The sequence below is a fragment of the Dendropsophus ebraccatus genome, chromosome 9, assembly GCF_027789765.1.
Source record: "Dendropsophus ebraccatus isolate aDenEbr1 chromosome 9, aDenEbr1.pat, whole genome shotgun sequence".
In the NCBI taxonomy this organism is placed as follows: Eukaryota; Metazoa; Chordata; class Amphibia; order Anura; family Hylidae; genus Dendropsophus; species Dendropsophus ebraccatus.
Window position 1 is genome coordinate 59,114,242 of NC_091462.1, and position 12,785 is coordinate 59,127,026.

The following is a 12,785-nucleotide window of genomic DNA, read 5'->3' on the forward strand; positions in this document are numbered from 1 at the left end:
AGAACTTAAACACGTCATCATAATACAATTAAGTTTATACTTAATAAGATACATTATCTAGATGTTGAAATGAACATAAATGAGGGACAACTAGAAACTTCATTACTCACAAAGGACACAGACAGAAACAACTATTTACATAGAAAAAGTTACATTCCCCCACAGGTGTTTAAAAGCATAGTAAAAGAGTCAGTTGGAAAGAGCAGATAGAATAGTGAGTAACAACACACAGACAAGGGTTAATAGAACTAAAATCAGACACAAATTTAGAAAGCAGGTATATGGACACAAACAGTTGATCGATGTTGTCAAAGAAATGGAATCATGATAGAAAATCAAAAAAGAACAAAACAAAAGTGTTTGTTACAAAACATGATCACCACATAAACATGATTAACAAAACCGTGATGAAATATTTGGGTCTATTACAAAAAGGCCAGGACAGACCAATTTTTACATTAAAAAGGGAAGCACCATAGCTAAAAGAATAGTTAGGGGGGGATATAAAGAAAAAACCTTGTGCAATTTTTTGATTAGAGTCAGATAGCATCTTTGAGGCATGATCTGTTACAGGAAAGTGGCATTGAATGTTATTTAGAAGATAATTTGGGGATATTAAACACATTGCTAATTCATTATTCTGCAGCAAGATCTTGCTTTGATTAATATTATTTCTAATAGTATTCATACAGTTGGCTTTTAGAAATGGGGCAAAACATATGTACTATCCTATCCCCAAGTATTTTTCAACAATAGACAGACAGGCACCACCACGTAGTACTTGGTTGATTTCACTGGGCAAGTATGGGAGGTGTATTATACACTTTTGTACGAGGGTAAATGAAACTTTTCAATGTTTTGTTACTGGAAAGCCAAAACCTTCAAAATCTAAATCAACAGAAGATGTGAAATGAAGCAAGTTTGCAATTTACATTCATTACTTTTGTTGGGGTTATCATGCTGTAAAATAAAGCTGAACTTACCAGAAATCCAGGTCCAGTCCCCTGAAGGTAGATTTGTGCTGACATAAACATGACTTCCTTCTCTGTGAGCGCTTAGATCTGGGAATCCGGTCCTGTTTTCTGCCTCTTTAAGGAAGAAAAGAAAAAAAAAAAAAAGTCAGAAAACAGGAAGGAATGTGTTTTCCATGATAACAACAACAAAAAAAAAAAGATAATGAATGGAAATTGCAAAATTGCTCTATTTCACATCAACTGGTAAATGTAGATTTTGAAAGTTATAAACGACAGGTACACTTAAGGATGTTTAGGATATGCATTAGCGTTCACTGTGAGGTAAATTGACAGTGTGTATACACCGTTCTGAGGGGTAGATTATTGAGGAAACTACTGGATCTTCATGCTTTCTAGTAGACAACCACAAGGTCTTATTCAGGCTTAGTTAAACATTACCGCTTTCTTCTAGAAACTGCACCACAATTGTCTTCAGTTTGGATGTGGTTTTGGAGCTTATTTCCATTGATGTGGATAGAGCTGGATTGCAATATCATAAGCAACCTGAAGACAGAGGTGGTGCTGTTTTTCCAAGTGTAGCTGTGTTTTTTCTTATTTCTTTCTTATCTCCCTATATCTTTCCCTACTCATTCTTTAAGTTCATCCTTTTAGTTTTGTTTGGTAGCACATACTCTGTGCTGGCTATTAGCATCTATATTTTGCCCCTTAATGATTATTGAGAAGGTGCTGTGTGTCAAGGTAATGATTATAGATTATAGATTATGATTTATAAACACCTTAATTTGTTATGAGTCTTAACAGTTAATTCAGATATGCTGCAGCTTCAGACAGCGCCAGCTCATGCTAAGACCGCAAGACCGGACCTCCAGGACTTCCTCTTTCTGGATGACAAAGAGAATCTTGACAGCTTGCCAATTGCTAGGCAGATCAAGTTTATTCAATCATGTTATATCAAATACACCCATGTGACCCATGTAACCACTCCTGTACACAGTGGTACCTTGGTTTAACCCTTTGATGACCAGGCAAAAAATTACCCAGTGGACCGCGCAAATTTTGATCTTAGTGTTTTCGTTTTTCCCTCCTCCCCTTCTAAGAGCTCTAGCACTCTCAGTTTTCTATCTACAAGCCATGTAAGTGCTTGTTTGTTACAGGAATAGTTGTACTTTGTATTGGCGTCATTCATTTTACCATAACATGTATGATGGAATTCCAAATATATTATTTATGAAGATATAAATAGGTGAAATCGTAAAAAAGAATGCAATATGGTAACGTTTGGGGGGTTCCTGTGTCTACGTAATGCACTATATGGTAACAGCGTCATGATACTATTATTCTATAGGTCAGTCCGAACACAATCACATGCAGGTTACACAGATTCTCTAATGTTATATATGTATTTTTTTTATGAAATCCTTTTTTTTGGCAATTAAATATTAATAAAATGGGCCTATTGTGACGCTTATAACGGTTTTATTTTTTCACCTACGGGGCTGTATGGGGTGTCATTTTTTCCGCCATGATCTCTAGTTTTTATTAATACCCTATTTGTGAAGATCGGACGTTTTGATCACTTTTTATTGATTTTTTTTAATATATAATGTAACATAAAATTGGTAATCTGGGCACTTTTTCCCCTCTTTTCGTGTACGCTGTTCACCGATCATAATGACGCTTGTATATGGTACGGTATATTATATGTTTATCTATTTATTTATTTATTTATTTGAGGAGCATTCATAAAAGGAAGTTGTGTGTACACATCTGTGTCTGGGTGGTGTTCTGTATAGGAGCTTCTAATGAGGGCTACTGCGGCACCTGTCAGTTAATTAAGACAGAGACAGTTAATTGATGCAAGGTGACTAAAAACAGACTCATCACCTTGAGAAGGTGCTGTGCAAGAACCTTGTTATATTTCCTCCTGCTATAGTGGGGCTTACTGATATATATTCAAACTAAGCACTGCACATTCTGTTTCTGTCTTTCTTACATTTCTCCAATATGGTTTGAGTATAGGTATCTATGCATTGTTGTCGAGATTCAGAAAAGTAAATCTTTTACACACAAGCTGGGCATGGATTACTTGTACTGTATAAATGTACTCAATGCAATGGTCTATCTGGGCCATCCACAGTCTGTTCAAAGTATGTGCATGCACTTCTATACCCACTGCTTCCAACATCTCCTAATAGGTCTTCATGGCCAAGATGGAAGGCAATTCATCAAAATGGCCAGCTTGGTTCTCTCCATCCAATAATACGCTTTGTATACTGGGCAAAATGTCTTCAGGTACATTGTAGAGGCATGTCTAGTCAATGATCCATCACCATCACCAAGGCTGAGGAGCTTTGCCTATTACAGGCAATTACAAAGTAAAGTCCCCATGGTGGGACAATAAAATAAAGTGTGAAAAACACGCACACACACACACACACACACACACACAAAAAAATATTAATAATTAATTAAAAATCACATATAATCCCCATAGCCCCCAATACAATAATAAATGCTGGCAAAAAAATAAAAATAAAGTACACATATTTAGTATCGCCACGTGCATAATGACAATGGCAATAAAGTTATTTCATGATTAAACCTGTGCAGTGACCGCAGAGAATTTAAATTGAAATTTTTTTTTCATTTTTTAATGAAAAAAATTGCATTTTTCACAACATTTTTTTTGCATATCGGCCAAAATTTACCACTAACCTAAAGTTCAATCAGAAAGAAAAGTTACAGCATCACGTAGCTACAACCGCATAAAGTGAGACAGGTTGGATTTAAAAAAATGGGCTATGGTCCTGAAGGCCAAAATCAGTCCATTCCTGAAGGGGTTAAAGGAGAAGCCCAGCGAAAAAATTTTAATTAAAGTATTGTATTGCCCCACAAAATTTATACAAATTACTAATATACACTAATTATGGGAAATGCACATTAAGTGCTTTTTTCCCTGCACTCACTACTGCATCAAGACTTCACTTCCTGGATAAAATGGTGATGTCACGACCTGACTCCCAGAGCTGTGCGGGCTGTGGCTGCTGGAGAGGATGATGGCAGAGGGATGCTCAATGTCCCTCCAGTGCCCTGTGTCCCCCTGCCATCATCCTCTCTAGCAGCCACAGCCCGCACAGCTCTGGGATTCGGGTCGTGACATCACCATTTTATCCAGGAAGTGAAGCCTTGATGCAGTGAAAAAAGCACTTTATAAACATATCCCGTAATAAGTGTATATTGGTGATTTGTAGAACTTTTGAGGGGCAATACAATACTTTAATAAAAAATTTCACTAGACTTCTGCTTTAAAGGGTTTTCCAGCAAAAATCTTTTTCAAACCAACTGGTGTCAGAAAGTTATATAGATTTGTAAGGGTCCATTTACACAGAAAGATTATCTGACAGATTATCTGCCAAAGATTTGAAGCCAAAGCCAGGAACAGACTATAAACAGAGATCAGGTTATAAAGGAAAGTCTGAGATTTCCCCTCTTTTAAAATCCACTTATCACATATCGACTTTCACAGATCCGTGATATACGGTCCGTAAGCACCTCTATTCTGACTCCCTGCATCATAATTTTTTTATGTTACAGTGAAGACATGAAGGGTTCAGTCTGTGATATACAGCCAGCTTATGGACCGCATATCACAGCTGTGTGAATCTCGTCTAGGACATACAGTAACTGCCTATTGTTTTGCAGCAATCGGATATTTCTATCTGGGTGCAGATAGCAATAATGTTCATGTTCTGGTCTGCTAAAGAGAGTCACAGGTATAGCTGGTTGTTTAATATTGGTTTGTTATTTTGTTTCTTCATTTTGTTTTATTTATGTAATTTTGTTTTTTACTTTAGTTCATTTGCTTCTGTGTCTGGTTCGGTTTGGTCTGGCCGGGGGCGGGGGCCCTGCTTGGGCGGGTGGGGTGGCCCCCTTATGCGGGTAGAGAAAAGAGATTTAGAGTAATTTAAGGGAGGTGGTAGTTGGAGGTAGAGTTAGGGTGTTTGTATATCTTGTGATGCTTTTATTCGGTGCTTCGCGGGGTGACCTCACGGGAATATTAAAGCTTTGTAAGGGTACAGGGGCTTATTTGGACAGTTGTTTTTGTGATGGGGGGTATGTGTATTTATGTTAATTATGTTATAATAATGTGGAGGTGATTTTATATGCATTGTTTGTTTTGATAAAACTAATTAAAAAAAAAAATAATGTTCACGTTCATTATTTTGATGACTGCGGTAAAAACGATGGTACGCGTTGTGGTCCGGGGTGGGGGGGGTGGGGGGGGTTGGGTGCTACTGAGGGGGCAGCCGCCTGCGGTTTGCCTCAGGCGGCGGAGACCCTAGAATTGTTTATTGCTATATGCTCCATATGGATGTGCAATGTGCATATAATCTATTTTTAACTTTGTTTTATTCATTTTTTCTACACTAGTAATAGATATAAATGTTGAATTAATCATACTTACACATCCAAAGAAATTGCACAAATAATCTAGAAGTATAACAAATCCTTTATTACCATATACATCATATACATAATATTAAAAACTCAAAATTACCATGGGGAATGACACAGATAACACTAAGGCCAGAGGGGGAGAAAGATCTCAGTGCGGTAAACCAACCAAATATATATATATATATATATATATATATATATATATATATATATAAATATGCTAAAGTGCTATAGTGTAACATGTGCCAATTACAACGCTGCCATCTGGTGGTCACTAATAGTAAAGTACAGGCAATGATGTTGAACTAGAACATCCAACATAGAAGTGGACAGCTAAACCAGTACTATATAATCTATAGAGGAAAACAGGTACGTAATTCCTCAGCTGGCCACCAACTAACAGAGGAGCGCCAGAAGTAAGATGCCATATACAATTGCAGTTCATATGTGACCACACTCCAGCGTCAAGGCACCGCACACACACTGAGATCTTACCCCCGTCCGGCCCACAAGCCCGACGCACGTTTCGTTCTCTTCATCAGGAGCGTTTTACTTCTGGCGCTCCTCTGTTAGTTGGTGGCCAGCTGAGGAATTACGTACCTGTTTTCCTCTATAGATTATATAGTACTGGTTTAGCTGTTCACTTCTATGTTGGGGTGTTCTAGTTCAACATCATTGCCTGTACTTTACTATTAGTGACCACCAGATGGCAGCGTTGTAATTGGCACATATTACACTATAGCACTTTAGCATATTTATATATATATACCAACCGTAGCGATGCGCTGGTGGCGAACGACTATTTTAGGTCTGAACATTAATGAACGATCAGCCAATTTGGGTCGAATCGGGCCAATTCGGCCGATTATCGCTCCTGTGGAATAGGGCCCTTAGGCTCTGATCAGCTGATTCAGGATTCTCATATCAAAGATGATAGGTGTTGTAGTAGCTATAACAGTAAGACTTTAATCAATGGATGACGTGTTTCATCAAATGAGGTCATCAGATCTATTGAGGGTTCCCTTAGAAACACATTATCCATTGATTTAAGTCTTACTGCTACGTCTACCTTTGATGTGAGAATCCTGAATCAGCTGATAAGCGCCTAAGCCTCACGGATCTCCTGCACAACTGGGACCTCCAGAGTGAAAACTTCTTCTCAACCATTGTACTGACTCAAAAAAGCCGCAGTATCAGGCACAAGTAGTATAATGCACCCCTCACCAGACTGCACCCCCTCCGGAGCAGCAGCAGTATCAGTGATAGGTAGGATTATGCCCCCCTCACCAGACTGCACCCCCTCTGGAGCAGCAGCTGTATCAGTGATAGGTAGGATTATGCCCCCCCTCACCAGACTGCACCCCCTCCGGAGCAGCAGCAGTATCAGTGATAGGTAGGATTATGCCCCCCCTCACCAGACTGCACCCCCTCTGGAGCAGCAGCTGTATCAGTGATAGGTAGGATTATGCCCCCCCTCACCAGACTGCACCCCCTCCGGAGCAGCAGCAGTATCAGTGATAGGTAGGATTATGCCCCCCCTCATCTGACTGCACCCCCTCCGGAGCAGCAGCAGTATCAGTGATAGGTAGGATTATGCCCCCCTCACCAGACTGCACCCCCTCCGGAGCAGCAGCAGTATCAGTGATAGGTAGGATTATGCCCCCCTCATCTGACTGCACCCCCTCCGGAGCAGCAGCAGTATCAGTGATAGGTAGGATTATGCCCCCCTCACCAGACTGCACCCCCTCCGGAGCAGCAGCAGTATCAGTGATAGGTAGGATTATGCCCCCCTCATCTGACTGCACCCCCTCCGGAGCAGCAGCAGTATCAGTGATAGGTAGGATTATGCCCCCCTCACCAGACTGCACCCCCTCCGGAGCAGCAGCAGTATCAGTGATAGGTAGGATTATGCCCCCCCTCACCAGACTGCACCCCCTCCGGAGCAGCAGCAGTATCAGTGATAGGTAGGATTATGCCCCCCCTCACCAGACTGCACCCCCTCCGGAGCAGCAGCAGTATCAGTGATAGGTAGGATTATGCCCCCTCCGGAGCAGCAGCAGAGGCAGCACTAAAGTAGTAAAAAATCTTGTGACTTTATTCACACCCTCTAGCGCAGAGATAGGGGAACCTTCGGCCCCTCCAGCTGTTGCAAAACTACAATTCCCATCATGCCTGGACATGGCTGTCCAGCTTTGGCTGTCCAGGCATGATGGGAATTGTAGTTTTGCAACAGCTGGAGGGCCGAAGGTTCCCCATCCCTGCTCTAGCGCAGTGTTTCGGTTTTAGCCCTGAGAAAGCCTAGAGTAAAGCCAAAATGTTGCACAAGAGGGAGTTAATAAAGTCACAAGATTTTTTACTACTTTGGTGCTGTCTCCGCTGCTGATCTTAAAGCCATGTTCACACAACGTATGTTTTGCATAAATCACGTTAAAAACATACGTTGTATTGAAATGTCAGTTTTCTGCAGCCGCTATTCATTGAATAGCAGCCGCACAATGGAGCGTGCAACTGCGGCCGCAGGCTCCATTGTGTGCAGTGGTGAATTCGGATGCGGCCGCACACTGGTGCACCTGCATCCGAATTCAGCAGAAGTGAAGATCATCCGGCCAGTACTGCAGTACCGGCCGGGATGATCTCCAGTAACACAGGCCATTCTGTGACCTGGCTGCGTCACTAAACGTCTGGTATTATATGTAGTGTGAACCCGGCCTAAGGCTATGTTCACACACTGTATTTTTGCTCAGTATTTTGCAACACAGAGGCTATGTTCACACAACGTTGAAATTTAGTGGATGGCCGCCATTTAATGGTAAATAATTGATGTTATTTTAAAACATGAGCCGTTATGAAATAATGGTCATTATTTGTCATAAAATCACGGCCATCTACTAAATTTCAACAGTGTGAACATAGCCTTTCTGTGTTTTCAATCCATTCCTGGTTTTGGTTGCAAAATACTGAGCAAAAATACAGTATGGGAACATAGCCTAAGACACCATGCTTCCCGCTCCTTTTCCTCTGGTGCACTCCCATCTGCTTCTCCTGGTCCTGACTCACTGACAACCTGCTCAGCCATTCATTATGATTTTTTGCAGTCTTTAAAGTGTTAACTGTTATTTGAAGGAACTTTTGACATATGAGAGGTTTCGCTTGGTCGGGGTCTCTCTATGATAGTAACAGCCAGGTGAAGCATCACTCCCAGACCTTGTGCGCAGTCCGGCTGATTACAGGTCACAGTCTCCACTATATTATATGAAGCTCGTTTCCTGTAATCAGCAGAACCCATACGATATAGTACATGTTATTATATGCCCCAGATTGCAACCAGGCTCCTTAGGGTCCATTTACACAGAAAGATTATTTGGCTTCAAATCTTTGGCAGATAATCTGTCAAAGCCAGAAATGGATTTGAAAAGAGGAGAAATCTCAGTCTTTCCTTTATGACCTGATCTCTGTTTATAGTCTGTTCCTGGCTTTGGCTTCAAATCTTGAGCAGATAATCTGTCAGATAATCTTTCTGTGTAAATGCACCATTAAACTTGGGTGTTGGGTGTCTCAGTCCTGACACCAATTAAACTTTTAATCATGTCTGTCTGACATTTTGTATTGACATTAAAGGGGTACTCTGGTGAAAAATATTTTTTCCAAATTAACTGGTGCGAGAAAGTTATACAAATTTGTATATTACTTCTAATTAAAAGTCTCCAGTCTTCCAATACTTACCAGCTGCTGTATGTTCTGCAGGAAGTGGTGTATTCTCTCTAGACTGACACAGTGCTCTCTGCTGCCACCTCTGTCCATGTCAGGAACTGTCCAGGAAAGGTTTTCCATGGGGATTTGCTGCTGCTCTGGACAGTTCCTGACATGGACAAAGGTGGCAGCAGAGAGTGTCAGACTTGAGAGAATACACCACTTCCTGCAGGACATACATCAGCTGATAAGTACTGGAAGACTGAAGATTTTTCATTAGAAGTAATTTACTGATCTGTGACTTCTATAAACAGATTTTTTAAAAAATGTGTCTCTTCTGCTGGAGATTGTAATAGAAAAGCAGACTAGATCATTTTCTCCTTCATCTTCTATGTTTCTAAGGCTGTGTTCACACGTGACATTTTTGATGTGTTTTTACAGCAATATTGTTGGAATTTCATTGAAATTTCTACATAAATGGTGCAGTTTTACCACAACTGCATAAATCAGTAACAACTGTATAAGTGACTGGCACTGCACTAGCATTGCTGGTCACATACGCAGCTCTATGCAAAGTAACGTGGAAGGTTTGGCGCTAATTATGTCTGTGTATGTAGGGTGGGCCCCAAGAATCAATTTCCCTGGTGGGCCCAAGGTACCCCAGTCCGACACTGCCCTCAATCCCATCTGCATTATCAGGTTGAGTTCTTACCACACCAAAACCATTAACTTATTAGAAACCATTTACTTCTTTCTAATTGTTCTCTTGAGAACCGAAACATATTGGTGAACCATGTTTTTTTTGCCATTATGATATGGATTTTTCCACTGTGAATTTTATTAATTTTTTCAAAGTTATGTGTTATATATGAAGATTTGGGTGTGGAAATCAAAGTTGTGCACTGGAGGGGCATATTGCTTTCCTTGTATAAAAGAGAGCACTTGGAAATTCTAGCCAAGCTCTTTGGGGAGCATTTATAAAGCCTGCCCAATGGGCGAGCAGAGGATGTGGTAAGGCGTGGAGGAGGGCTGGCCTCCCTACCCCTGATTTACATCTGCTCGCAGCCATAAATCATGGCAGGAATCTACACTTGCTGAGGAGCAGGTGTAGATTTCTGCCCCTGCTGAATGCCCGGATTCACTAAGAAGCACGTATCGGCGTACTCGCACAGCGGTCTTCATAAATGTCCCCCTTTGGGTCTATTTATGTAGTCTGTCAGACCACTAAGTACTGAATTATGAGTCAAAAAAAATATCACTCATATGGCAAATTCTCATCCCTTTATTGGAACATCTCTTTTAGTAGAGATCCAAAACACGTCGGAAAGAGCCAACCTTGGCAGTTGAGGAGCCCCAATCACTGAACCTCTTGTATTCACCAGGTCTCAGCAAATACTGTTTGCCTCTGTAGTTAGGAAGTTCATAGAAAATCCAATGGCCTCCCAATACATTGGAGGAATGGATTTCATGGGAGCAGAAACGATCATACACGTTTGGACAATCTTCCATAAATTCCATTGTTTCTCCTTTGCAATCATCTCTTTCATAAACTCTTATTTTATGAATGCCAGATCCTTTATGCTGCGAAGACAAAATGATCAAATGACAATGATTATTGGTGTTTATTTTTATATGAATTAAATTTGTGAAAAATAAAATAAAGAGGACCTTTAAAAGGCTGCATTCACACGTTCTGTGTTCCGCACGAAAGACTGACATGGAATGCCTGTAACGGACTTCTTCCCCTGCCCAGGCAGCATCTGTAATAGGATGCTGGGAGCGGGGGAACTGTACAGATATGTGCTGCGCTGTAATGAATCAGTAGTGCGTCTCTGTCATTACAGCGCAGCACATATCTGTACAGTTCCCCCGCTTTCAGCATCTTATCATAGATGCTGCCCGGGCGGGGGGGGGGGGGGGAGGAAGAATCCCGTTACAGACAGTACACGGAACACGGAACGTGTGAATTCAGCCTAACTGTAGCCAGTCTTGGTCTATATGCAGCATTGCTCTACTGAGTGTCTCTGTTTTACAGTATATCACCCAGGACATATAAACTGCTGGTCTTTATTAAGTTCCCTCAAAAGATTGCATTTTACTATTGACATACACATTTAATACTGCTAAAACTGAAGTTATCAAAGATATAGATGAATAAATCCTATTAATAAACAGCAAAAAGCACACAACTTACTTCAGAGAGTAGTCTGCATGACTTGATGGAGTCATTGAGTCCTTGCCACTGCTGATAGTCTGGATAATCTCCCCTTTTCAGGAAATACTGATTCCCCATGTAATTGGGACGTTCATATAGCATCCAGCATCCATTTTCCACTCGGACAGAGTTACAGGCATTGAAGTGAGGTTGCAGGTCAGGATTGTCATTGTTGCACTCATAGGAACGACCCTGAAAGTTCCTATCCTCATAAAATACAATCTAAAATGTAAATGATGTAGAATCAATAATCATGTAGTACTAAAAAGACTTTTATGTGGCCTAACTCTACCTTACTATTTTCTTGAGATCAGTTAGAGCAGGGGTAGGGAACCTTGGCTCTCCAGCTGTTGCAAAACTACAACTCCCATCATGCTTGGACAGCCAAGGTATTCAAAATGAACATCTAAACCCCATAACAGGTGCAGAAACTTGTGGTAATGCACCCAACTGTTTCTACTAACAGGTACTGTAGTATATAGGTCATATCAGGGCTGTGATTACCTTTCCCATTGTGCAGCACTTGCCTGGTATAACTCCTCAGATGGCTGGCTAGAAATTAAGCCTTTATATTAGTTTGCTCCTGTGCTGTATCTGCAGAAAAGTGAACAAAGAGCGGCTTGTTTCTGTTTAGTAAGATGATTTACTCTTCTGTCTTTCTCACTAATGCGGCTTTCACTGGACTGTCAGATCCACTAAATGTTTAGTCAACTTGATATTATATTTGGCACCTTGCTATCAGATACACTGGCTATGAGCTGGGTATGTGAATGGGATTCTACTCGGGACTTTATTCTGCATTAAAGACAACAGGCACTCATACAGGCATGTGTTCAGTATTCCCTGACCCCAAACTGGTGGCTCAAATAACTGAGAGGTAAATGTGCATTCACCTATGTATCCCTATAGACCTGAATCTCTGTGCACATATTAAAGATGAGTCCTTTATTTTTATACAAAGAGGCTTCATGCTGTTTTGTCAAACATCCTAGAAAACTACATACATTCTACTTTCTATAGTCTAACACGCATTTTAAGATGATTAAGGGTTCACACTGCGTTGTTGCTGTCCTTTTAAAGGGGTTATCCAGCGCTACAAAAACATGGCCACTTTCTACCAGAGACAGCACCACTCTTGTCTCCAGCTTGGGCAGGGTTTTGCTGCTCAGTTCCATTGAAGTGAAAGTAGCTTAATTTCAAACCATTGTGTTGTCTCTGAAAGAAAGTGGCCATGTTTTTGTAGCACTGGATAACCCCTTTAATGGGTCCGCTTTAAGGGAAAAAAAACAGATAAAAATGAATGCATCCTTCTGTTAGTGTACACAAAAATGTGGTCAACATTCATCCATTTTTCCATTAAACTGATCCTTTAAACAGACAGCAGAACGCAATGTGAACCCAGCATCACTTGAAAAATAATTGAATAAAATGATAAACCACATTTAATC

At 40.8% G+C, this 12,785-nt stretch overlaps 1 protein-coding gene across 2 annotated transcripts; it reads right to left on the bottom strand.

Moving 5' to 3' along the window:
• Window positions 1-10,421: 10,421 nt before the first annotated feature.
• On the bottom strand, window positions 10,422-11,850 carry LOC138802117 (gamma-crystallin M1-1-like). 2 transcript variants are annotated; one of them, XM_069985268.1, is made up of 3 exons: window positions 11,842-11,850; window positions 11,317-11,559; window positions 10,422-10,703 (listed from the first exon to the last, which is right to left on the bottom strand). In XM_069985268.1, exons 1-3 carry the CDS (start codon window positions 11,848-11,850, stop codon window positions 10,422-10,424), a joined length of 534 nt encoding a protein of 177 aa, XP_069841369.1. The 2 variants fall into 2 exon arrangements, with proteins under 2 accessions (XP_069841369.1, XP_069841370.1); XM_069985269.1 differs by having other exon boundaries at window positions 10,422-10,696; window positions 11,313-11,559.
• Window positions 11,851-12,785: the final 935 nt, after the last annotated feature.

What these genes read in the sequence shown, in the direction of transcription:
- LOC138802117 (XM_069985268.1), bottom strand. An exon ending in CATGCAGACTACTCTCTGAA is followed by an intron (nt 10,704 to 11,316) that starts GTAAGTTGTGTG and finishes TTGTCTTCGCAG; the next exon opens with CATAAAGGATCTGGCATTCA.